The 27678-nt window shown below is 38.9% G+C and overlaps 1 protein-coding gene across 2 annotated transcripts; it reads right to left on the bottom strand.

Annotated features, from left to right (window-relative positions):
• Positions 1-1285: 1285 nt before the first annotated feature.
• Positions 1286-26888, bottom strand: HENMT1 (HEN methyltransferase 1). 2 transcript variants are annotated; one of them, XM_021000448.2, is made up of 8 exons: positions 26743-26888; positions 25322-25450; positions 24635-24679; positions 21202-21314; positions 18508-18642; positions 14932-15114; positions 4767-4944; positions 1286-1838 (listed from the first exon to the last, which is right to left on the bottom strand). In XM_021000448.2, the coding sequence occupies exons 2-8, from the start codon at positions 25439-25441 to the stop codon at positions 1413-1415; spliced, it is 1200 nt and encodes a 399-aa protein (XP_020856107.1). In that variant the 5' UTR covers positions 25442-25450; positions 26743-26888; the 3' UTR covers positions 1286-1412. The 2 variants fall into 2 exon arrangements, with proteins under 2 accessions (XP_020856107.1, XP_020856119.1); XM_021000460.2 differs by lacking the exon at positions 24635-24679.
• Positions 26889-27678: the final 790 nt, after the last annotated feature.

Raw genomic sequence — 27678 nt, 5'->3', positions numbered from 1 at the left:
ACACTGGAGAGTCTGATTTCTGCACATCAGATTTGTTTCTATGCCTGCAATCCAGAGTCAGGGTGCATAAAGCAAATGTTCAGAGTCAACAGCTAATATCAGGGAGCTGTGAGATAATAGGAAGTGAAGGAATCCCTTATGTAATTGATGCAAAGACAGTGTGGTTGAATGATTAGAAATGGCCTTGAAGCTAGGAAGGCCTGGATTTGACTCTCAGGTCTGACATGGACAAGTGAAGTTGTACTCTGGGCAGTTGAAAGAGGGCGTTTTCTCTTCAACAAGGTCACAGGTCCTATCTCTTTTCAATATTAATGTTGTGTTACAAGAACACAAATGTAAGAAAATAAGGAGATACAACAGGATGCCTGGCAGTAAAAAGATGAAAGCTTTTTAAAGGTGGAGAGTACAGGAAGAAAAGAAGGTACTGAGGAAAAATGCCCCATTCTGAAGCTGGACTCCTTTTACAAGAATGTTCACTTTGATATTCATCTCACATTAGCCATTAGTCTTTGAGTCGCTGACGGCCTAACATTTCCTCCTCCCTCATATACAACACTGCACCCTCCTGTTCTTGTTTCCTACTTCCTGAACCCATAATTCCCTGTTCACTCATCTCCCCCAGTTTTTTCCTCAGCTTCCACTATCAACAGCACTGTCTTACAATCTATGCAAGGCCATTTTAGAACTCCAGAGCAGGATTCTCTTAAGCTCCAGAGAAGACAAAACAAAAAGGGGAAACTGAGCAGGCTTTTGCAGGCCCAGGTGGGACAAAAAGGCAAGCCAGAGAAGCTGCTGACAAATCCTCCAGCAGAGTTGCCAAATCACCTTGGCATGGGGTAAATAACATCTACCCCGAGAGTTCCAATGAAAACATGTCTCTCTCACTAGGAACATTTTTTTTTTGCCATTAATGCTTAGCACAGAAGGGCATAATCTAGCTCTGCGATCTGAAGGTGTAGGTAGTTCTGCTCAGGTGTTTCTGGTAAGGAGAGTCGGCCTAAGGGAGTCCAGGAGTTTGAACCAGCTGTGTCAAACCAACAATTAGATTAGAATATCACTAGGACATTTATAACAAAATAAAAATACAACAGAACATACATAATGGTAATGTGGTTTTTTCTGAGTCAATATGTAGCCCCTAAGGATCTTTAGGAATGGTATAGTGGCCCCATTTCTATTTCAGGTTGGCACCACTTGTTTACAACATCAGTAATTTAAATTTAACCCCAAACCTCAAACTAATAAAACTGTCCTAAGATTCCTACAAGAAAAAAAAACCAGCAGAGCCCATCAAGAAGTTTAATTCCCTGAATTTGTGAAAACAACGATGACTTGGCAGTGATCTTTGTGGTCATCCCCATCATAGGCAAGTCCCATCAGAGCCACCACCATTATGCTTCTCCCCACTGTAGTCAAACAAATCGTAAGTCATCCCCATCATTGTCACTCAAATCACAGTCCTCTTCATCGACAGTGTTAATCATGACAGAAGAACCATCACTGCTTAGCATTACTTCATTGGCAATTAGCATTTTTAACGTCTCAAGGTCACCACATAGGTGTTTTATTTTGGGGAAAGAGAAAAGCCTTTCCAGGGGTACATAAAATACATTTTCAATACAGAATGGCTTGGGGATCTCCTCAGTGGGGTCATTTTTGGACTCATCACATTTAGGCTTGACAAATTCAAGCTCATCACTATTATCATTGTCATTCTTCATCTTGAGACTCTCCAGTAGAACTCTCTTCATTTTTAAGATTTGAGAAAAAACTTCGTTGGATACTGCCTTCCGAAGGTACTTTTCTTCCTTCAGGCTTGGATATATCACTGTACCAACCTGGATGGGGTAGAAGAAAATTTCAGTTACTATTCTGAAACACAAAAGATGTTAAGTATGCACGCGCACGCACACACACACAGATCCAGAAAAAAAAAAAATCTACGCAAGACCACGCTACAAAATGACTGTACTCTGTAGGGAGATGGGGGAAGAAAAGTAAAATTATTAGTTGAATCTCAGTCTCCTGAAGGACATCACAAGAAGTTTAAGAGGGCTATTTAATTCTAATTTCAACAAATATTTATTAGCACCCATAATTCATTTATATCGTGCTTTACTATGTGGACTGAAAGGCACTTGGGATATAAAGACAAAAATTAAGAGAGTCTGTGCGCTCTCAAGGAGCTTACATTCTACTGGGGGGAGAGAGGAGGAAGAGAATGAGAGCGCGTAAGTGGAATATAAAATAGACAAAGTATTAATTTTGTGAGAGTGAAGCACTAGCAAGTGTGGAGATAAGAGAGAGCCAGTGTGGGAGGTTGCACCTCATCTGAAACTTGAAGGAAGCTCAGAATTCTGAGAAATCAGATGAAGAGGGAACATATTCCCAGTATGGACGACAGCCCAAGCAAAGGCATGAAGATGAACTAGAACGTAATAAGGCAGGTGGGCTGGAACCTAGTGTTAGGGGAGTAACATATAATAAGTAAGGCTAAAAAGATAGTATAGAGGATACCAAAACAAAAAACAAAACTCACAAACCAAATGCAAAAACCAAAACTGACAGGCCCTGCCTTCAATGAACTATATTCTAATTTCTAGAAATTCTAAAATGAGAAATTAATTTATATGGTACAAATTGATATTATATCTGGAATAATCCAATCAAGCCAACTGCTAACTAAATTTAAAGACTCATTTAATTTTTAAGGTCTATTAGGAAGGAATGGGAAAAGAAAGGATATCTTCTTCATGATACTTTTTACGCTGACACCTGTGGGAACAAGTCACATTCTTTTTTATGTACATTTTGTACATGCAGAAGCAATGGCTTTAAAGTGTCAACCTTCCAGAAAGGTTTTTATCAAAAACATGAGATCACTCAACCAAGTCTAGGTAGTGAAGATATCAAGAAAAATGAATAGCTGCCTTGGACCCAGTAATTCCACTGTTAGGAATATACCCCAGAAGTTTTATCAACAAGCACCCTCTTGTTCAAAGATTCCCACAGCAATATTTGTAACTTCTAAAGACTGGCCAAAACCTACATGCCCAACAGGAGGGACTAAATAAACCATGGCTCACTGATGTAACTGAATACTAACATTTATAGTGTTTTGTAGATTTGTAGTGTTTTATATTCTTATTTTGTCTTCACATATATAATTCATAATAATAATAATGAAAGCTGTGAAGTAAGTATTCCCATCTCAGACATAAACTGAAGGCTACGAGAGGGCGACTTTCCTGGGATCACACAGCTAGGGAGGCAGGACTCATCCTGACTCCCAACCCAGCACCATCTCCACTTTAACACTTCCATGCCTACTACAATTAAGCTGAACAAGTATGAGCAATAGAAAGAATTCTAAATGAACTTTCATGAAATAATTCAAAGAAAAGCAGAACAGAGAATTAACCAATATTCACCTAAATGCAAATTATCAAAACAAACTAACAGTTTATTACAAATAATTTTTAAACAGTAGTGAAACAAGCATAGCCGTGGATACTCTGCATTCACTTCTCACCTCCACTCAGATCTGGTTCTCAGCCTTTCTCCCTGGCCAACCATTTCTGAAGGGCTAAATCCCATGGCCTATCCTCAGGCTTCCTTCTCCTTGGCCTGTCTGTGGCCTTTGACCCTGCTGATGACCTCCTCGTGGGTATTCTCTTCTCCCTCAATTTTCGACACTGCTCTCTCCTGATCTAACCAGGCCTCAGTTTACTTTGCTGAATTATGCATATTCAGCCCCCTACATGGAAGTATCCCCAAGGCCCTGTCCTGGTCTCTCTTCCCTGTGCCCTTTTTGTGAGCTCATCTACTCCCATCTGTTCAGTTTTCTTCATGCAGCTGATGCCCAAATCCAGTTATCTAACTCTAATCTGAATCCCAGCAGTCCCACAGTACCAAATGATTGCTGGGTAACTATATCTGAATGTCCCAAAGACATCTCAAACTCAACATGTATAAAAAAGAATTCACTGTTTTACTTTTAAACCTGTCTCTCCCTCCAGCTTCCCTATTTTGAGGGTACTGTCATGTTTCTAGTCATCTAAGATTCACAATCTTCATTTTTCCGACTCTCCAACCCCCAATCCAATCAGTTGCCAAGGCTTGCCATTCTACCTTCACAACCTCTCTCTCATATCCCTTCCCTTCTATTTACTCACACAAATTTCTGAGGTCCTTTTCACCACCTGCTTGGGCTACTGCATTGCCTCAACCATCTTGGGCTACTGCATTGCCTCAACCATCTTCCTCTTTCAATTACATATGTATGTACATACTGTCTCCCCTGATAGAATACAAGTTCTTTTTTTGTCTTTGTATCATCAGGTCCTAGTACAGGGAGCCTGGCACACAGCAGGCACTTCATAAATGTTTGTTTATTAACTGCTGGCTAATTTTACAATCAATAGGCCAGCACTGTAGAACCATGGGGTCATAGTAAGTCATTGTAACAGTTTTCTCAGCTTCCCTAGCTTGCTTTACCATTCCCTGCACTGGTTAGCAAAGGCACCAACTTCTGATTCAGGTGTCAGGCAAATGATACACCCTAAACACAGCAACATCCCAGCCATCTTTTCTAGTGCTAACCAGAGACTCAACTTTTTTATCAAATAAGCAGTTGAGAAAATTATTCTCTATTGCTGAGTTGAGAAAATAACTCCTAATTTTGCAAGTCTCTTAGTCTTTTACTTTCTCCTGCAAAGATCATTAGTAAGTTTGCATTTCATCCTAAGAGTCTAAGAAATACTTACTGTTGTATGAGCACATTCTATAGTTTTTTCATCGTGTAGAGATTTAACAGTGTTTGGTATAGTTTTCACAAAGACCCCTATCTGAGTACAGAACCCAACAGCCTCAGCTCCAGGTGGTGGTTCCCCTAATCCAGTAAACTCCACTGAATAACCATAGTGTCTTGCTGCATCTAAAGCCCTAAAGGGAAACAGACAAATTATCTCATAAGTTTTATATATATTAGTTTTAAAACCAGATCAAATTATATTAGAGCCATAAGTCTAATCAGAAGAAATTCCTATCTGAAATAGCTCAGTTTTTCAAGTGAACAAAGTTTTAAAAATTTAAAAGTTTCATTTATATAGATAAGTCTAACTATACATCTATAGACACATAATATATATTATAGAGATATAGTATGTGTACTATAATAGATATAATATATACACATATGTATATATTATAAGACATAATTTAGTAAATTATAAAATGCTTCAAAAATGCAAATTGTTTAAAAGTAATTCTTTACTACTCAACTTGGAGATCATTCTTTCCCCAATTCATCAAGTAGATAACCTTAATAGTGTTAACTATAAACCATTCACACCAACAGAGGAGGAAATAGTACTGATAAAACATAATGCCTATCCAAAATTTATACTTGGCTTTGAAATGCAGTAGGTAACACTGATTTAGTCAGTTAAGCAGTAAAACACAAAGGCCTAAGAGTGTCGTCCAAAAAGCCCAGTTTGTCTTTGTTGCTCTGACTTCTCCTTTGTTGGGTCTTCTGCAGAAGCGGTGTGGTGTGGTAGAAAGCAATGGACTTGCAGTAAGAAGACTTCGGTTTCATTCTTGCCTGGTTATTTACCAACCATTTCAGAGACAAGTTACTAAACCATTCTGAGCCCACCTCTTCAAATGTCTGAAGATGAGGCTGATACGTTTGTCTCCCTCACAGAGTGGTCGTGAGGAAATTAAGCTTCTAAGTGCTATATAAGGATAAGCTACTGTTACTCCCAAAGGGCCCTGTTTTTTATCCAATCCTATCCAGACCCAGGGGCTCACTGAGGCCTTCACGGAATCTCTCTACTCATTCTTTATCAGAGATTGCTCAATAAAGAATTTTATACCAGTCATTCATTTCTCAGTATGAACAGAAGCCAATATGTTCCCTCCCTCTAGGGGCTTACAGTTTAAGATCATATTTCAAATGGATGAATGAAAGACTTGGTTCTGGAATCAGAAGAGTCTAGGTTTTTCTTTAAGGTTTTTTTGATGACAGGAGAGGAAAGGCCCTTCTCAGTGCCCCAAGACCACATACCATAAACCACTACTTTTTCTGGCAGAAGGCTGTCCACTTTTCTCAGACATTTATTTCCTCTCTAGCTACAATACCCAGTTTAATCCTTGACAGCTGACAACAGAGGTTAGGAAGCCACAAATGATTTATAATAACCTTCCAGGTAGATAATCCAGTCACAGACAAATGAACGCTGCCTAAACTGAACAGAGAGAACTAACAGGATAAAGAAAAACAACATTTTAGCAGGTCAATACTCAATTAATTGATATATCACAAGTAACAGATCTAAAGGGATTCGCGGCCTGCAGGGAGTTTGTTGCTTTCGTTTCTCTCATTGCTAGCTAATGGCTAAGTGTGGGCAAAAACGCAGGCATGATCTTCCTCTTAAGGAAGAAAGGCTGCTGGGCACCTTTTTTATCCTCCAGCGTATTAAGGGGAAAGGAAATGCTCTTCAAAGGGGAAACAAAGAAGCGAAAGGGCATCACAACCCACGTCACAACTGCAGCAGGGGGAGGAATGAGACAAGGAAAAGGACCAATGAACACTGGGAATTATTGAATCAATAGATGGCTATGTCCATACTGAGTGAAGAAAGCAATTTCCCATGCTCTATGGAAGGAAGGTGCCACTGGGGAGATACTCTAGGAAGATGTTAGTTCTTGTGGTTAGCAACACCCTGACCAAACATCCCAAGGCAACCATGGTAACCTGACATGAATAAGCAGGTATCTGGTTTTGCTGTGGCATGCATCTAGAATGTGATGACAGATCAAAACTAACAGCTAATAATCACTTCAGATTGACCTGGGACAAATGACATCTAATTAAGGCTAGCAAAAAATGTGCCTTAAAAATGTGCAAATATGATCAAGAAAGCTTTAAATGGAAAATAAAGAAGAAAACTGCCCACATATATATCTGCCAAACCAGATACCAGAGGTAATAAAAGACACAACACACAAAATAGAGAAGAGAAGCACTTATTCACAGGAAACAATATCCAAGAAGGGTAGCAATAAAATGTATAGCCTCAGATATTGACATAAAAACAGAGTCTGGGGGCAGCTAGGTGGCTTAGTGGATAGAGCTCCGGCCTTGAAGTCAGGAAGACCTGAGTTCAAATCCGGTCTCAGACATTTGACACTTATTAGCTGTGTGACCCTAGGCAAGTCACTTAACCCCAACTGCCTCACCAAAAAAAAAAAAAAAACAACAACAACCCAGAGTCTGTATAATAAACAATGTGAAATAGATATTCCAATTCAAGGAGTTAAATTTAACCTCATGAGAATTAGAAAGTATTATTAAAGGTGGCCTTATTCAAAAGAAACAAAGCAAATATGATAACCTCCATCAATCATCTTCCTCCTCTATTCTACACATGCCTATTCCTTCCTAGGGCAAAAAGTCTATGACTATGATTCTCCTGGCTGAAAAAGTCTTCAATGACATCTAGGAGGGCAAACTTTAGGATGAAATAAAAATGCTTCAACCTGACATTTAAAACCTTCCAGACTATGGCGTCAGTCTATCTTTCTAGATTTCCTATTACTCCACATATTCTACTTTTTGGCTGTTCTCCATACCCACATTCCTTTTTCTCCCCTGTGCACCTGTCTAAGCTGTCCCAAGCCTAGACAGTGCTCTCTCTCTCTTATTCCTTCTCTCCATTTCTGTCTTTCAGAATTCATGCCTTCCTTCAAAATTCAGCTAGGTATCACCTTCACAAAGTATTCCCTCATTTCTGCCTCCACCAACATGTTTCTCTCCTCAAATTACCTCATTCTTCTACACGTATCACATATCACACATAGGCACAAACAAGTGCCTAGAGGACAGGGCTACTTGTTTCTATCCTTACAACCTAGCCTGGTGCCTTGCACATACTTTGATGGATCTATGATCAGTGTGGGTGCTCCCTCCAGCAGTGCACATTCCAACTCATGATATCTTCTCATTCTTACGCAGGTCCTCCCATAAATCTACAGGGATTTACCTCCTAGGGGCCACCTCCTGTATCTCAACATGAGGTACCAATGGAGCATAAAGACTGGGCAAACTACCAATTATCTACCTCTTATTATGACTGGCCTACTTTCCTTTCTTGATACATGTTTCTTGGAGAATCTCTGTATGTTGCCACTTCTGCATAGTCCTTCACTGGAAATATGGTATAGCTTACTCGTGTCTACATGTCTCTCCAATGCCCTCAAGGTGACATGAATTTTGGAGATTTGGGGCATGCTGCCATGCTTGGTAGCCACATCACATCACCAGAATATTAATGTTACAAAGATGGGCCTTTGTTTCAGAGAGGTCATTAAAAGCACAGTGTTAATTTCCCCCTATCCAAGTCAGTCTATTTTCTTCTCTAATTCTGTTCTTCTAAAGTGTCTATCCATCAAACACACATACAGGGCCCAGCATTATGGGCCATCAATTCAAATGCCTAACAGTACAGACAACAGGCATTCTTGGTCTATGGGGTGTTCCTTGTATGTGTGGATAGCTAGGCTCAACCCTGGAGTTATACTGGATCCCACTTAGGAAGGTTTGCAGTCTTCTGGAGACCATCACATCCACAAATAAGAGCATCCAAAGGACCGCATCATCTATGAAGAACAGATTCTGTGATGGACACCCTCCATGACAGTGTAAGTGACAAGCTCTGGCAAGCATGTCTTATTATAAGCATGCGTGGCTTATTCCTCATTTGATATTATTACAGAGCTTAACTGGACACTTAATAGGCATACCCCAAAGACCCACAATTTCTTCAAACAGAATTGTAATTGGTGTGTATATACTTAAGTTACATCATTCTGACTCCAAAACCACTACACTAGCGCTGCCTCAAGGTGAAAATGGGAAGAAATCCACACACCAGAAGCATGGAAGAAATCAATTCAGGGAGAAATGAAAATGCTATCATGGTAAAATGTATTAAAGAACTGCCCATAAAGCTTAAGATTAGTTTCCTGAATCTGAGGTATCTTTATAACAGCAATGGAGAATAACAGTTATGTGGATATCTGCTGGAATTCTTTCTGTTAACAACAGAAGCAGTTGATAAACATTAAACTTGCCTAAATGATCACTTTTCAAAAAATATACAGAAGTAATAGAAGGTGAAGAGACTTATTCTGGACTTGCTTCTGATCTTGAAAGACCAGATGCTAGATTATGTAGTTAGAGTGATGGAAAGCCAATGATAACAATCTCATTAAAGCTTGTGACAGTTAAAAAGGGAGAAATCTGGGCATAAGTCTGTTGTGCATCCCAGACTTAGAACAGACTTCAATATTTCAGAAAAAGAATAGGTAGGATCCCAGTGTCTGCAATTCTATATGGGAAGCTGACCCAGGAGAAATGAAATGGTCTCAAGGAAATTCTGACAAGTAATTACAATGAGAAGAAAGAGGGGAATAGATACAGAATTCATCAACCAAATTAAGATTCCTCCCCCCCCAAGAGAAGCAAAGACATGCAACTAAAAAAATTCAAAAGTCCCAGTCAGGAGCTGAGGGTAGCAATGAATGTTAAAGGACAAAAAAAAAAAAGTGGTGTCCCTAAATAAAGCTCTATTATTGAGGGGGGGAAAAAAAGACTTAAAAGAAGTTATATGTCCATGGCAGGGTGGGTGGCAGAATGGAACAACAGGATAAAAGAAGACAGAACTACATAACTCTTAACCCTCTTCATAGGGACCTCTCAAAAGTCTGCCACGATTCTTGTCATCTGTGCAAATACATGTGGCCTGAGAACACTTCTGTAAGAAGTTTTTGAAAGAATACTGGAAAAATGACCAAGAGAGGGGAAAACAACAGCATGAGGCTTCACAACTTTTTGAGGGTTTTGTGGACTTAAAGAGTTCCCCTCCCCAACCTGAACAGTATGATGGTAGGAATGGAAGCAGTAACACCGATGAACTACAGGAGGCTGGGAAGGGAGCATGAAAAGGGCCAACTTGAGACAATTGTGTATTTTGTGCTATTTGATGCTTCACTATGTCAGTATTTATCACATGGGGGAGCGCCCTCAGTGCTCCTGGCTTGGGGTGAAATGCCATGAATCTGAAGACAGCTTTAAAAGAGTTCACAATTGCAAGAGGGACCCAGTGCTGTACTTTATCCTGCCCAACATGGCCTTTCCACACACTCTCTTCTCAAGCCCTTATAAAATGACCCTCTGCTTTCAGAGGATCTCTCCTAATTCATTAAAGAAAGAAGCTATCTTAAGCTCCTTTTCCCAGCTCTATACCTCATGATATAACCTTAGAGTCCAGAGGTGGGGAACATGTGGCCTGGAGGCTGACGGTTCCCCACCCATGCAGCTTAGACAATATCATATGATATTGTCCTGACCTCGATCCCATCCATTCCCTTCTCCAGGACCTTCCATCTTTAAGAATCCCTTCTCTCCTCTTCGTCCTCTCCTTCACTTGACCCTGCAAACCTTCCATTATCCCATCTACATTTTTTTCCACAGCCAAATGCTTAGAAAGGGTCATCTACTCTTGTTGCCCTGACTTCCTTATCCCCTACTTTTTTCCTCACTCTCTTGCAACCTGCCTAAAACCACTTTCTCCAAGAGTACTACCAACCCATTGCTAAACTTCACAGCTTTTTCTCAGTTCTCATCCTTCTTGATTGCTTTACTTTTAACACTTCCTCCTGGAAACTGTTCTCTCTTAACTTTTGTAATACTGCTCTCTGCTGGTCTCCTGCCTGACTGCTTCTTTTTATAGTCTCTTGGGGATATTAAGTGGATCCTATGTTCAATGAGACAAAAGTGTAACATGGTAATTCTCCCCCCCTACCCTCCCCCCAAAAAAAACAACAACATAATTCTGAGCTACACTAAAACAGCTTCCAGGAATAAGTTATGTGATAGTCACTGCTGTACTCTGTCCTGCTCAAATGATGCTAGATTTACTAGTTCATTCTGGGCATCACATTTTAGGAAGGACATTAATAAGGAGAAGAAGGTCCAAAGGGAGGTAACCAAGCTAGCAAAGGGCCTCAAATTTGTGCCCTAGAAGGACTGGTTGAAGGAACTGGGATTATTGAGCCTACAGAAAACTGAGGAGGGGCAGATAACTGTCTTCACATTTTTTGCGTGAAAGAGGGAGTAGGTATGTTATGTTTAGCTCCAGAAGGCAGAAGTAGGAGCCAAACTGGAAGCTACAAAGAACCAAATTCATATTTGATGTAAGGAAAAACTTCTTGACAAAAAAGTGGAACAGGCTGTTCTCTTGAAGCAGGGGCTGAGCACTGGGTAGGCCGAGGGGATTCTTTTTCCAGGTACAGGTTAAACTTGAAGACCACCAAGATCCTGCCTAATTCTGAAATTGTGATTCTTTTGATGGCTCATCCACGTCCCACCTCAGTTAGCAAGAGTCATTACCCAAGATTCTCTCCTGGGCCCTTTTCTTTTGTACATTTCCTTTCACAGATCTCATTAGCTCTAGTGATTTACATTATTTCAATCATTTCAGTGGCCCAGACACTATAACACATAAGGCACCACCTATTCTGCTACAAGGTAAGTTGGGCTTAGAAACTACACATCCTAAAGGACCATCCTACACAATAAAGAAATTAGGAGGCACTAAGCAATTTAAAGGAGTCCCGTGACCAACAAATGAAAATCAAATGAGTGGAATAGGAAAAACCAGAAGGACAGGAAAAACAGAAAAAAAACTGTAATACTAAAATGTAGTCTACAAACTACCTATAATTATATCAAATATAAAGGGCAAGAGGAATGTCTGTATGTTAACTCCCAAACACATATATACAGCCCTAACTGCTTTTGAACTCCAGTTCCACCTCACCAATTGTCTGCTGAATATCTAGGTAATCTTAGATGTCCCAAAGGCATCTCAAACCCAAAATGACCAAAAGAGAACTATCTTCCCTCAAGCTTTCCTTTCCTCCAAACTTTCCTATTACTATGATCCTTCTAGGTACCCAGATTTGCAATCCCTTTCCCCATTTTCTAAATCCAACCAGTTGCCAAGCCCTTTTAATTGATTCTACTTCCACATCTTATAAACTTACCACTTATAAGGCTACAACCCCTGTTCAAGTTCTCCCCACCTCTTATATGGCAGGGTCTTTTGGCCTCTAGTCTCTCCCTTTTTCAAACAAGGGCCAAAATAATTTTTCTAAAATGCAGAACAGCCATGCCCTTCACCTGGTCACCAACCTTCAGAAGCACTCTACTACCACTAAAAATACAAAGTCCTCAGTTTGCTATTTAATGCCACACATTAATCTGGCCACAGCCTACCTTTCCAAGCTGATGTCACCTTCCCAACCCCTCTTACTTCTTGCGCCTTCCTTCTGTTAACTGTTTCATATTTATTCTGCACACAGCTGGCTTTGTATGGATTTGTTCACATGTTGTCTCCCCCATTATTTTGTGAGCTCCTTGAGGGCAAGGGCTGAATTTTGCCTTTCTAGGTGCCTGGCACACAGTAGGTACTTAAGATGTTTATTGATTAGTATGTTCCAGCAAAACTGGCCTGGTTGATATGACCTGAACTTTGTATTCCACCTCATCCTCACGTCTTGTGTGGGCTTTCTCCAATTCTGGAAAGTACTCCCCAATTCACTATCATTTCTCAGATGCCACATCTGATTTGAAGACCTTCCCTTCAGCTAGAGCTCTTTCCCTCCTCAGGCTAAGGCCTCTGGGACAATGTTTAGTAATGGCAGTGTCTACACTGGGAGTCAAGGACAGAATGGAGGGAGATCCAAGGCTCTTCAAGGTGCCCAGCAGAAAAGCTACACCCTGCTCAGGAGAAACATCTCGAGAACTCCAGCAGAAGGTCTCCAGGAGCTGCAAGTTATCCTTCTCTCACATGTCCCCAGGCTCTTGAGGAGGATGTTTTGTACAAACTGCTCTTGCTGCACCACCTTAGTAAATAACCCTTTCTAAAAGCTAATTAAGTCTGGCTGACTAAGTGATGTTAACTGATAACCCTGGCGGGAAGCACAATGGTTGGAACTCAGGAGATAAAAAGCATTCTGAAGACCCCTTCACCCTTAAGGGATATCTCTATAAAAGAATGGCAAACAGAAGAGATGCTACAGGACTAGACCCAACAAATGTCTCCACTGTCAAAGGTAAGGAAGAAAGTAGTAAATAGGTCAAATTATAGACCACAAGTATGAATGATCTCTGGCAAAATTCTAGAAGGTAAGTGATGGGATGAACATTGAGAAAGAGGAGCTGTAATTTCTTAGAGCCAGAAGGGTTTGTTAAGAATAGGTCATGCCAAGGATGTTACTTTCTTTTTGACATGTTGTTAGAGTGGTAGATCAGAGGAATACAAGAGATATAGTACACCTGGATTTTAACAAAGCACTTAAAATTTGGTATATGAATGGATAAAATGGAGACAATGTTTACCCATTGGCTAATGTCCATGAACAATGAAATATTTGCAAGCTGAACCAAGGTTAATACTTTTGTGGTTTAAGTATTCTCATTTTAACCTTTTATAAAGTCACCAAGAGGGTGAATAGTTAACCTTGGAGAAAAATAAAAGACAAGCACAGTTTCAATAAAAAGCACTGTAATCTAAAAAGCTCCTGTCGAAAGGAATAACTATTTAGACAATTCCACAGCAAAAAAACTCACGCATGAGCATATTCAATCTACGCTAAAGCCACAACAATAGTGGTGGGGACTAGCAGCAAGGAGGTGTGGAACAGACAAAAACAGCAGATGATCTAAAAGTCTTCTGTTCTCTGCTTTTAAGATAAGGAAGCAAGAGATTTGTCTTTCTACATTCACTTGGCTGAGGCTACTATTAGAATTGCTTCCAAGCATACCCAACTTGTGGCAGGAGAAGCTATGGATGACCTAGGTAATTTGAAGAAACTAGATTAAATATATTATAGCCAATTTAAAGATTATTCAAAATGAATGTGAAGCTTTCTACAGACGAGAATGGGAGCAGTATGTATCAAGTAGGTCAAATGACCACAACCACCTCTCTTCAGACCAAGATGGGGCTAACTCAAGACCCCGTGCTTTAGAAAATAACAATCTCCCACCCCCAACCAACATCCCCACTTTCAGCCCGGCCCAAACAACGACGACAGGTACACTAGGGAAAAGTGGTCCCGCCATCAACCTAGCTCTAATACAATAATATGATCTCTGCCTCCATCCCTGCCCCCATACCTATCATCCAAGAAAGCACATCTTGTGCAGAAAGGGCCTGCCACTGCCAACAACCACCAAGAACTGCCACTAAGGGTGAGTCCAAGAGCCCCAAGAACAGCAGAACTCCACTTTTAGACTACTAACCCTGCTTCTAGCCCAGACCCCAAAGACACTGTCTAGGGGAATGACCCTCATGGAAATTCAACCTGGTGATGTAGGTGCTTCAGTGTTTGCCTCTTAGGTAGCCATGGCCACTAAAGACCCACAAAAAGAAAGTTCTCATTACCAAAGCCCTTGCTATTATCAAACAGAACGACAGAAATAGATATGGTCCTAATGGAAATAACACTAAAAAAGATACATTTACATCTGCTTTTTCACTGTACCCTAGAGAACCACTGGGCCTTTCCATCCAACTCAGAGGTGAACCCTTCCATGTGTGTTGTTTTCCCTCACTAAAACGTGAGTTCTTTGAGAGCAGGAATTGTCTTGCTTTTTGATGTGTACTACCAGCACTTAACATTAGTACATGGTAAACACTTAATAAATACCTTTTTATTTATTCATTTATCCTGTAATTTAATGTATACTTTTAACATATAAAAAAGATAACTAATTACTATAAAAAAGATAACTAATTACTATAAAAAAGATAACTAATTACTTTAAACTCAACTGTGACGCTTATTCATAAAACTCACCAACTTTGAAATTGTGTTCTGTCCCATTCAAACTTGTGATCTGGATGTCGGAATAGTGTCTTTCCTGAAAACAAGGGATTAAATTCGGAATTTGGTGTGCTGATAATAACCGTGGTTGGAGAGAAGAATCCAAATATTACTTCTGGAAACTGGGACAACTCTTTGGCTTCTAGATGTTCTATTCTGAAAAGGTTAAGATCCAATGAATTTAGAGATAGTATTGATTCTTTTAAAGTACTTTTTCTAAATCAATTAATAAAAACTATACCTGGTTTGACACTTTCTTAATATCTATAATAACATTTATAATATCTATAATACCACATTAGTCATTACCACAAAATTTACTCATCAAGTCAACAAACATTTATTTAAGCATTTACTATGTACCAGGCACAGTGCTAAGTGCTGGGGATACAAAGAAAAGCGAATGGTATGTTGTTCTCTTATTTTTTTCCATCTACTGCTTCACTTAAGACCCTTATATCCTCACCTAGACTGTAATCTTCTTGAAGACACAGGTCATAGCTTATACTTCCTGTACTAGGTGGAGATGAGATTGGGGAAGGACAACCATTAAGGAAAGTTTCATATAAGAGGTAGCTTCTGACTTGGGTTTTAAAGTACAGATAGAAATTTAATCAACCAATTTGAATTAAGCATTACTTTGTGCTAGGCCCTGTGCAACAAGCTAGGGATGCAAAAACAAAAATAAACAGTGGCTGCCCTCAAGGAGCTAACATTCTGTTGGTAAAGATGAAGAGGGAACATATTCTAGGAATAAAGTAGATGTGAACAAAAACATGGAGGCTGGAAGACACATGGTCTATGTGGGGACAAAAAATAATTCAACTGGACTAGAAAACGTACTTTTTATATTCCCCATATCCCCTCAAAGCTCAGCGTTGGCCCAGCAAAAATGCACAAAATACTCAGGACATTGTGGCACTACAAATAAGATTATCAGAAATTAAGTCCAGAATGAGTTTATCATCAAGGGACTAGTTTACACAATGCACATTTTACTGCTGTTTGGTGCTTTAAGAGTCTTGGCTGGATCACAGATCTAGGGCCGTAAGGCATTTGAGAGGCCATCTTTTCCAACTTCCTCATTTCACAAATGAGGAAACCGAGGCTAAGAGAGGTTAAGTGATTCACCCAATGTCACCCAGGGAGTGAGATTTGAACCCAAGTTCTCTGACTCTAGTCAGTGTTCTTTCTATTACACATTCTTTGCTGAAGAAATTTGTAACTGGGGAAGAAAAATAAGATGGATCAACCCAGAAATGATATGCATGTCTAAAATGAAAGTTGAGGGGGGAAAAAAAAATTACCAACTACGTTAAAAAAATATATCTACATGGCTATGATTACCAATTAGATGAGAGTAAGAGGTAGATTTGTAATAAGCTGAGAAGGCTTCCTAGAATATCAGAAAAGACAATACATAGGGGAAGATCAATAAAGGACACTTGGTGAATTACCCCAATAACAAACACGACAACTTCAGGGGAAGAACTAAAAGTGAAGAGAAACTCATGAAAAAGTCCACTCAGGCATATACCAGAAATGAGTGGTTTTGTAAGGAGGGGGATAAAGGGCTAAATCAAGTGTTCCTTAAAGCAGAGCAATATGAGGTAGTGGTTTGAATCAGGCTTGTTCTTGGTTTGAGAGGGCAGAATTAGGAGCATGGCAAGTTACAGAGGCCAATTTATAATGACATAAGAAAAAGCTTCTTAAAAATCAGAGCTGTGCAAAAGTGAATAATAATAGTAGCCAGCATTTATATAGCACTTTTGCTAAGTGCTTACATGTATACCATCTCACCTGTTCCTAACATTATAAGGTAGATGCTACAATCCCCATTTAATAAATAAGGAAACTGAGGCTGTGAGTGGTTAAGTAACTTGTGCAATGTTCCACAGCTAGTAAAGTGTCTGAGGCAGGTTTTAGACTCAGTCTTCCCTATTCCAATTCTGACTCTATCCACTGTGCCAATGGATCTCCTTGGGAAGTAAGACTGCCTCCCATCCACACAGAGGCAAAATGACCACTTATCAAATATACTGTAGAGGGCTATGGGTTGGACTAGATGGCCAGAGAGGTCCCTTCCAATTCTCAAAATTCTCTCATTGTGTCAAGGTTCTCTGGTTGCATCTACACTTTATATGATCTTAACATATCAATAGATTTCTTGTTAGAAGAGGGTCTTTTAAGGCACCATTTTGCTGTACTCAGTCAAATGTTCTAATACCAAACACGATAAAGTTGGGGTTTTTTTAAGGTATATTGGGAAAAGGATCAAAGGAAAGGAGAATGAAAGAGATGACAGCCATTTAACTCTTACTTGGCTTTTTCCCCCTCTGTCAAGAATGATCTGTGGACTAGGAAAGATAAAATCAAAATGCCTACTCAGGGAGTAAAGAGATAATAGCAGCAACCTAGTTGTAATCAGTAATTTTAAGTCACTAGAACTGTAGAATGCCACCCTGGAGTCCTTATAACTGGTAGCTACAATGTAAGCTACTACTTAGTGACCTTTAAAGGGCCACAGAGAATCTGAGAGGCACCTCAACACAGAAGGGCAAATATTACCCTGATTTCAAAAAAAAAAAAAAAGAGTAGAACCTTCAAAACCAGAGCTCGGTAAGCTTAATTTAAATTCTCGTCAAAATTCTCATAAAGAAAAAAATTATCTACATTATTAGCCCTAACTTGAACTGGATATGGAATATGAAGGGTTTGTTTGGGGGTTTTTTGCCTCCAACCAAAGTAAAGTTTTCATGTATGAACTGTTAACCATACTTTACAGCTGAGTAGTCAAAAAGGATTTATTAAGCATTTTACTATGTGTCAGGCACAGTGCTAAGCAAAGGGTACAAAGTTAAACAGTTCCTGTCCTCAAGGACTGTATACTTTAAAAGGGGAAACTTTGGCCTCCTTTGCTATCCCTTTAGGTATTAATAAACTCAATGTTACTATCTCTTCAAGGATAAAGTCAGTTGGCGCAAAAGAATTATAAACATGATACATAAAAGCCGCCAATAAAAATTACTAATCTAGCACATTTTCCCTCCAAACTGTCATATAAACACCACTTGAAAAATGAGAGAAAGGAACTGATTTATTTGATTCTCAAAGCCTGTCAATGTTTTATCAATGTCTTTTGAAACACTGTCATTTCTCAATACCACTCCTCCTCCAACAGAACTCTCTTGTAAGCAAGAAGTACAGTTAAATAAAACCAACCGATCATGTCTAGTACGTAGCTCGTTGTCTTGTTCTGCATCTGTAGTCCACTACCTCAACATGAGAGGAGGGAAGTATATTTGATCAGTGTTCTACGATCAAGATTTGTTATTGTCTTGATCTGAGTTTTGAAGTCTTTTAATGATGTCTTTTACATGTGGTCACTATGCATGTATTCCCTTGGTTCCACCTTACAGAGTATACATTTGCCATTTAATTGGTTGGACTCAAGCAGTACATGTCATTTTCCCTTTAATTCCCACTAATTTAGGCAAGAAAAAATCCTTTAAATTAATACCACAGAATACCTGTCAGATCAATACTCACAATTCTATGCAAGTTATCAAATCAAATCCAAGGAGGCAAGGATCTTTTTCCACCACAGAGCCATGATATAAGGTAATAGTTAAAGGCCTCTCCCTGGGATCTAGATAGTCTCCAGCACCTGTATGTAACCTATAACTGCAAAAAAGTTATTTTAAGAGTGACTAAAAGTGTTCCAAGTCTGATGCCCATAATCAACAGTCAAAGGTCCACCAGGCCTTCAAGGTGAAGGAAACTTTATTCCCAAAGAACTATTCATATTAAATCCAACCTCAGAATCAAACTATAGCATAAACTACAAAAACTCTAAAAGCAGAAAATAAAAGGAAGTTTAATGGAATAAAAACCATGCTTATTATGCCATAGCACTCCTTGGCCTACAGATAACATCTTCAAAGAAAACAGATAACCACATTGACCCCAGAAAATAGGTTTTTAGAGCTGGTGTTATGATAGATTATCGTGATCTGAAGGACTAGAATCACAGGACTTTACATTTATAAATAGATATCTAATTTCAAAATTTTTTACCCTAAGAACATTCCTAGCACTTACTACTTTAGGAAAGTTAAGATGGATGTAGGCAAAATGAACTGAGATATTTAAATTAAGGGACGTCTCAGTTACAAAGAGTAGCATTTATTAAACTGCTTTCTATTTATAAAAACTTATCTGGAAAATAGGGGTCCTGAGAATTTTGATGCCAGTAATATTTTAGCCCAAAACACTTAATATGAAATTGTGTAAAACTATATATAAAACAGTTAATACTGAAAATAGATAATTGAATAGAATTCAATAAACTGAATAAGATTGAGATTTTAATTTTCTCTACTTTGCTCTAAAAATTACCCAACTCCCTTTTATTTGGAGTCTTTTTTTATCTCCAAGATCAGCATTTATGGGTTTCACTGATATTTCAAGTGCTAAACAGTATTCAGTCACCAAATTAGTTTGTGAAAATGGAACCACAGACTTTTGTAGTTACGAAAAATGCTTAATATTTTTAAAAGCTGAAACTAAGACTTCAATTAAACTATGTACTAAACTGCAAAACTTCTACGGCACTATGACCTCCACATGGGCTCTCTATCAATCAATACAGATTAGAGCCCTTTCTCATCCAGTGTGATTCTTGTCAACTTCTTTCCAAAAACCATGCATGGAAAAGCAGCACATGCTGGAAACCTTCTATTATTATATCAGCAATATCATTTTTCATAACTACAAATTATAATCTATTCTCAAGAATGCACCTCACCCAAATTATAAAATATTGATCAAACTATCAAATCAAGTCATCCTGTCACAAGTATCACTTTATGGCCGATTCATCTCTTTTTATATTCATACATGTGCCTGATCACTAATTGCTCTTCTCACAAAGTTTCATCAAAGAAATAGCTGCAGCCACTTCACCATGTACTACCAACATGGTATTCCGTAACTCACAACCATTATGGTATCATTTGAAGAATAATGGAGTTAAAAGTTAGGCTTTTGCAGCAAGAAACAGTTAATGATCAATGAAAGTGTATGTACCTTGTCAGATACAATCTAGCCTATTCTTTTCCCTAACTAGTTTCAAGCCTGGTTCATTGTTCATCTGCACACATCATGCAAGATACACGTACACATGGAACCAACTCATTGGGCTACTCCTCCCACAATCTGGATGACACGCACTCTTCCTTTATTTGCTATTTTCTGTATAGACATCTCTTTAGCATGATCATGCATTTCAATGGGGTATCCCGTAGTGTTCTGGAACTTAAAGCAATCAAATACATTATTTGTAAGCAGGACCATCTAAAAACCTATTTGGACTTTATACACAGGATTCACTCGAGGATATTAGCAAATCTCTGTAGTAATTATGTCTCCTACCTCATCCTGCATTTATTTATTTTTATTTAACTGGTATTTATATAGTTATTTAAAGTTGGTACAGAGCTTTATATACATTAACTCATTTGACAACTACTATCAGATGAGATCATTAAATAAAATAATGGCTGCAGTTTCATTAGCAAATCTTAGACAATCTTAACACATATACAGGAAATGAATTATTTGAGAAACTTTAAATTACTATTCTGTTCCAAGGCAAATGTTTTCTTTGGTTTCTGTTTTGCAATCAACTCTACAGCATTGATTTATGATTTTGTATTCCCAATATTTCAGTCAACTGTGTGTTTGAAGATGTGGTGCCACTGGAAAAACCTGTCAACACCTATCTTTTCCTCATGAAAATGAAACTATGGTTACAACAATACAAAATTATATAATAAACTGACTCACAACCTAAGTAACTCTTAGCACCATGCAATGTCGTCTACTATGATAAGATAGAGTATTATTAAATAAAAGCAAAACGGATTTACAATCAAAAATGGTCTAATTCACTAAGGATCATCTTAATGGCATGGGAACAGTAATTTCATGTTTCGACAAATAAAACAAGGTCGTTCCCCATCCCCCGTTTTAAAAATCCAATTAAGCCCAATGCAGGAATATAACCACCAAAAAAAAAATCATCTTATTCATTGATCTTGAGTAAGGCTCTGTTTTTTCAATCTTCCTAACCTTTTCAAGTTCAATATTTACAAAACTAAACTTAATCATGGTAAGTTTTCTATGATATTCATTGATCTAAAAGTAAAGACTTTTAGGGAAAAAAATTAAGTACAATATTACATGTTCCGTGTTAATATGTTCTCATCAATATCCAGTCCAGCAAGCACCTCAATGGATTCATGATATTTTAGCCTCCACAAGAGCTTACAGTTGGCACATCCCAAATCTGCAACCTAGAAATAAAATGGAAAAGACAATAACCATATGCTATCTCAAAAGGTATTTTTATGAGATATTTTATCACAAAAATATGCTCAAGCATGAATTGAGGAGATTCCTAGAAATAAGAATAGAATAATGACATGGAAAGGCAGCATGATATAGGGGATAAGGTTAGACTTAGAGCCAGGTGTAGAAGACAAGTCTCCCTCACTCCGACATATACCAACTGTGAGAGTAGGTAAGTCACTTAACCTCTGTGTCCCAGACAACTAACTCTAAATCTTCCAGTTCCTTCCTCCATTGAAGCAGATCATAATTCTGGATCACCTGTCTCCTAAGTAATGACACAGCCTATTTTACTATAAACATATTAACCTAATGAGGCCAAATAATTTTTTAATTGAGTACATAAATAAGGAATAGCAAAAGAAGAAAAGGTTTTGGTTTACTTTTTTTTAAATTTCAATGCATGCCTCCGTAAATACTTCCTTGGTGTTACAGAGTGCCTTCTTGAGCGACAAACTTCCATAACAACAAATAAGATCTTAATAGTAGGATAACTGGTTTGAGCTTTCTATGTATATAGAATGGATATATCAATGTTTTGCACACTTTATTATTTATTATTCTGTAGAATATAACTTTAAAATACTGTAGATAGTTTCTTGAGTAGAAACCTATCCTTTTTATTGTAAAAAATACTATCAGCCTCACAGTAATGGCTTTTGCAGGTCTTTAGAAACATCTAATTTAAAGGAATACAAATCAGTCAAAAGTCCTAAAAAAGCCATAGCATCAATTGATCAAAGCCTAACCCCAAAGGATATAGTATACCCTTAAGTGCCTTAAGGCCACACAATAACCTACGACAGTCAAAGAAATCTTATTGCCCCTTTCAAAGATGAAATACAAATTCTGTCAATGATTGTAATGTACCAATTATACTCCTAATCCCATCTCGAATAAAGCATAATAGTTACAGAAGTTTCCACAAATTAGTTTTCTCCACAAGATACAGATAGTTAGAAGTAGGAGCTCAGGAGCAACACAAAGGTGCTAAACTCTACATCATAATTCCATACTCTTTGATGATATCTAAAGGGTCTATCTTTTTTACTTAAGACATTGATATCTATTAAAGGAAATATTAACTTGAGAATAAAATCCCAGAAAAGATGCCCATATTGACACCTTTACATCACCTTCCACTCACTTCACCACCTGACTAAACTTGCTTTTTCCAAAATTACCAAGAATCTATTAATGGCTAAATCCAGTGACCCTTTCTTCATGCTCATCTTTCTTTACCTCAATGTTGGTACTCCCCACCCCCAATATTCTCTCTTCCTAGTATTTTCAAGAACATTGCCCTCTCCTGGTTCTCTTCTTACCTGACCACGTATGCCTAGATGTCCTTTGCTGAATCATCATATATCTCCCACTCCCTTCTCATGCACTTCTTAGGTGCTCTTCTTCACTGGTGTCAAATTCGTATAGAAACTAGGGCCACTAAATTAGACATAAGGATCCCTGGGGGCTACGTAATCATTTGGTCTTAAAATGTTATATTACCTATGTCTTGTGTTTTTGCTTGTTAAAAATTTCCCAGTTACATTTTAATCTGGTTCTGGCCTCACTCAGAGGCCAGCTTGACCTGTGTTTGACATCTCTGCTTTTTTTTTCCATTCTCTATATTCTCTCTTAATGCAGAGAGGAGTGTCTCAGCCAAAATGTAATCATCTTTTGCAGATAAATTCCAATCTAAATATCCAGCCTCATGTCCCACAGGCATCTCAAATACATCATGTCTTCTTAATTTCCCTACTTATGTCAAGGACATCACCATTCTTTTAGGAACTCAGGTTCTAAACTTTGGAGTCATCCTTGATTCCTCCCTCTATTTCATACTCCACTGCACACCATCCTCCCCACATCCAATAAGGTGCTATCTTACTGATTTGAGCTCAGCAACACCTTTTGTATCCCTCACCTTTCTTGCACACATACAACTACCACCCCAAGTCAGGCTCTTTGTGAAAGGCTACTGAAGCCCCCTCTTGCTTGCTCTCTTTAGAATATGCATTACAAAATATCAAGAGGTACTCGTTCTAATGAGAAATCTTTGTTAGTTTTTAAATGATCAATTCTTAAACAATGTCCAGCACTGAAATCTTTTTAAAAATCATTCTTATCAAATGCTTAATCGATTTAAAGGGAAATGCCTCATTAGCCTAGGAAGACCTCTTTCCTGAAATGATTAGTGTAATGATCAGACTAAGAAAAAGGTTTTCACTAATTCATTTAATAGAAGTATTTCATGAGTTTACCTTTGACCATAACGAAAGAAGAGCCCTTGGAAAGAGCTGTTAAAGAGACAAACTGTTTTCAGAAAATGACCCTCCAGTATGGGTGGCAAATTTAAGTAACTTTCAGACACTCAAGTTCTGTCTGATGAAGCAAAACACTGACTCAACTTTGTTGTTGACTGAACTTTGACCAAAAGTCTGTAACTGTTTTACCTTGTTGCAGAATTTTGTTTTTGTTTGGGAATACTATTAAATAGCAAGTGAAAAATGACTTGAGATTCTCAAAGTTCAGCTGAATTTCTGTCTCTCTGGATTTTCTTCCTCTAAGCAGAGATATTTAGAATTAGAATTCAATTTTTCTGTCAGGCTGTGCCCAAAACGCAGAGTACAGTTTTCTTCCACACCCTCATAATTTTCTTACCTGTATTATTAAAATAGCCCTGTAATTGGTTTCTCTGCTTCCAGTCACTCCCCTCTATAATTCATGGTCCAGAAAACTGACAAAGTAATAATATTCCCGAACCATATCACTCCCCTGCTCTCAAATGCCTCTAGGATGAAGCACAAACTCCTCTGTGGCATTTAAGTCCTTCACAATCTGGCTCCATCTCATCTTCTAACAATGCTTCACAGGCTACATTCTAGCCAAACTCACCTATTTGCTTCCCCCTCTCCCAACACACACATGCACACGCACACACGCACTCTCTCTCTCTCTCACACTCTCACTCCCCCTCCTACCCTCTGCACAAGCTTCACTGTAAAGGGTTCTTTTCTTTACCTCTTGGAGTTTTCTAATGCCCTCAGATTAATATTCTCACCCTATCCCTAAAAAATATTACTTGGCATATAGTTTGCATTTACACAACGGTGGCCACGTTGCTTTGCCCCGTAGAACGCAAGCTCCTCAAAGACCACTGTCCAGCACAGTTCCTGGTACCCAGCACACATAGAACAAATGCTTGCTGAATTAAAGGATCCAAGAATGCAGCAAAGAGGATGGAAGAGTGAGCAAGAGACACTACCTTCCTCAAGAAAGAAGACAAGGAAGTCTTGAGTGAACAGGGAATCTGGGAAAAGGAGAGGAAAAAGGAAGTTAGGTCACCAGTTGTACACAGTGCACATACAGATCCTGAGACATGAATCCTACTTTAAGATGCCTATTGCAAGTCCTATTTATCATGAATGAAGCTGCACCTATCAGGTCTACACTCTTTCTAAACACAAATCAATTTCAACAAAAAGATAGGGAATAGAATTTTAGTATAGCATTTATCAAATGCAACAGGCCCTAACTCATGACAACAATTCTACTAGAGACAATGCAAATGTGTATCAAATGCCTAAACCAATCCTAAATTCCATTCTGGGAAAATCTAATTTTATTTACATTAGATTATGTTTAATTCAGTTAAATAAGTTTACTAACTTAAGAGCATTCCCCAAATACAGGAAAATCAAGTTCATTAAATTTCAACCAAACTCTCTAAGATGTTGAAACTGCAACATACTCAACTCAACCCTTTCTATGCACCTTTGTTCCAAGTGCTGGGCTAGGCCTGAGAGATACAAAGAGAGAAAAAAACAACATTCAGTTACACACAAGTGTTTTGTTTGGCTCCCCCCTCCCCACTCATCCATTTGGAGATATGTCTGGAGAAAGCCTTCTTTATACATTTGGACATACTGAAAGCAATGAAATGCCAACCAACCTTTTGGGGTTTGTGTTTCCGTACAAAATCTAAAACAAACTTATGCCGCTGTTCAGATAATGAAGGTGTGAACTTAATGTTCTCCTTTACTTGAACTCCTCGAACGTGTGAATCAACCATAACGTCACTCTAAAAATAAAAAATAAAAGAGTTTCTCGAAATACCCAATTTTTTAAACCTCTCCCCAGATGACTCCTAATTATGATGGTTAAACATTTTTTAAAACCTAATTATATTCTCATATGCCATTATTGGACAAGATCCATTTTAAATGCATTAAGACTTTGGGACACCTTGCATTACACTTTCTCAACTACAGCATTAGTGAAAATCATGTGGGGTGAAAAAAACTCCTGCATTTAAAATCAGAGGACAAGGGTTTAAATCCTAGCTCTGCTGTTCATGAACCATGAAATCTTAAAAGTATTACCTAAACTCTCCGAGTCTTGTTTTCTTCAAAGCAAAACAGACCTAGTCAGCCTCTAAAAAAGTTCCTTCTAGATTGAATTCCTGGTATCTGACATTCTCTGAATGAATTTTTCTAATTAAAAAAAACCCTATAATAACATAATTAACCTACCGGTAAGTATTAATTCTATCCCTGAGTGCCAACACCATGTGTGTATATGTGTGTTGCATGTATGTATTCATGTGTATGCATACATATATGCATCTTCAAAGGATACACTGAAACTTTTTTTACAAATTTCTTAAAATTCTTAAATTTCTAGTTTATAACCAAATTATCTTGTCAGCCAATGCACCTTTCCTATACCCCGTTTTACATTTACCTGAATTATAAGCCTAAACATAACAGATTTTACTAGAATTGTTTTCCATGAAAGTCCATATCAAGTGCAGTATTTCGTCTAAACATACTCTCCTTAACTCAAGAAATGAGAGGATATTACGGCAATGATAATGTTTTTTAATTGGTGATTTCTGAGTCAATGTATTTCAATGAAATGGCAAACCACCCTAATATCTCTGCCAAGAAAATCCCAAATAGGGTCACGAATAGTCGGATACGACTGAGACGACACAGCAAAGGTTAACAAACTAAAACACCAGTTTTCTCTTGTGCAATGTTAGCTCTGGAAGGAACCTTCTATCTTCATAGATGGAAAGCCACCCATGCCAACTTCACTTTACAGAGGGAGGAAATTAAGCCCAGCTTTTTAAGCTACTTCCCTAAAGTGCCTCCACATTCACGTGCAAGTTTGCATTAGACATTCCTTTAAAAAAAAAACTCTTCTTCACGTCAATCCATTGGCTTAATTCTGTAACTTGTACCTTCATTTAAGTAGTATAGTGCCTCTATGTTACGGAACTACTTTTAGCCTAATGGCGCAAGTCGGCTCTTCTTCCTAGTCCACACCCAGGCTTCCGGCCCACATGGAGCCTGCTGCGCCCCTACTCACCCTTGAGGCCTACGAAACAAGAAAGAGCAGGGCTATCGTGGCCAGGCCCGGAGGCTTCCTGATCCCCAGCAGACGCCCAGCAGCCTCCCCCAGAGCCAGCCCTTCGGGCTGAGGAAGCTCACCCGCTCCCGCCTTCTCCCGCCGCCACCCACTTCCGGTTTCCTGCCTTCCTCCACGCCTGCTTCCGGTCTGGCTCAGAGGGCCTGCTGCCACGCAGTTTGACTCAGCCTGGGCATGCCTACGTGTCCTAGACTGCGAAGCCCCGCCCACCTGCCACGAGGGCAGCTGCACGAGGACGCCGCTCGGGTGTGGGCCCAGAGCTAGCGGTAATGAGCTCGCGGGCGCCCACGTGCTTGTGAGCTGCAGGAGGAGGGACAGCTGTAATAAACAAAGGTGGTTTTCACTTAGGCGTCTAAATAGCATTTCATAAGCACCTACTATGTGCTAAGAACTGGGGATACAAAGGAAAAAAGGCAAAAACAGCCCCTGCCCTCAAGGAGCGCACGGTCTAATGGCAGGCCAGCAAGTGTATACAGACAGGAGAGAGATAGGATGAACTGGGGTTGGTCGGAGAGGGAAGACACCAAGATCTAGGAGAAGGGATAAGGCTTTCTTGGAGAAGGGAGGCAGGGAAGCCAGGAGGTGGAGATGAGGGCGAACACTGCAGCCTTGTTGCACCTCGATGAAATCCAGCAACCCTTTGTTAAGTGCTTTCTGTAGAGGAATACAAATGGGGAATAATTTGTCTCTCCTGCCCTCAAGGAGCTTATAATGATAGCCTAGAATTTTATGGCTATTTAAGATTTGCGCAGTGCTTTACATGACTTATCTCACTGCCCCGTGAACTGCAAGCTAGAAGGAGTGCTAGAATCAAAAAGCAGGCTACTTGAATCCTTTACAATCCGAAGTGGGTGAGGTTATAGGGAACCGCACCCC

The sequence above is a fragment of the Phascolarctos cinereus genome, unplaced genomic scaffold, assembly GCF_003287225.1.
Source record: "Phascolarctos cinereus isolate Bilbo 61053 unplaced genomic scaffold, phaCin_HiC Scaffold_5;HRSCAF=322, whole genome shotgun sequence".
In the NCBI taxonomy this organism is placed as follows: domain Eukaryota; kingdom Metazoa; phylum Chordata; class Mammalia; order Diprotodontia; family Phascolarctidae; genus Phascolarctos; species Phascolarctos cinereus.
Note: the sequence above shows the minus strand (reverse complement) of the source record. Positions and strands in the feature narration are given on the sequence as shown.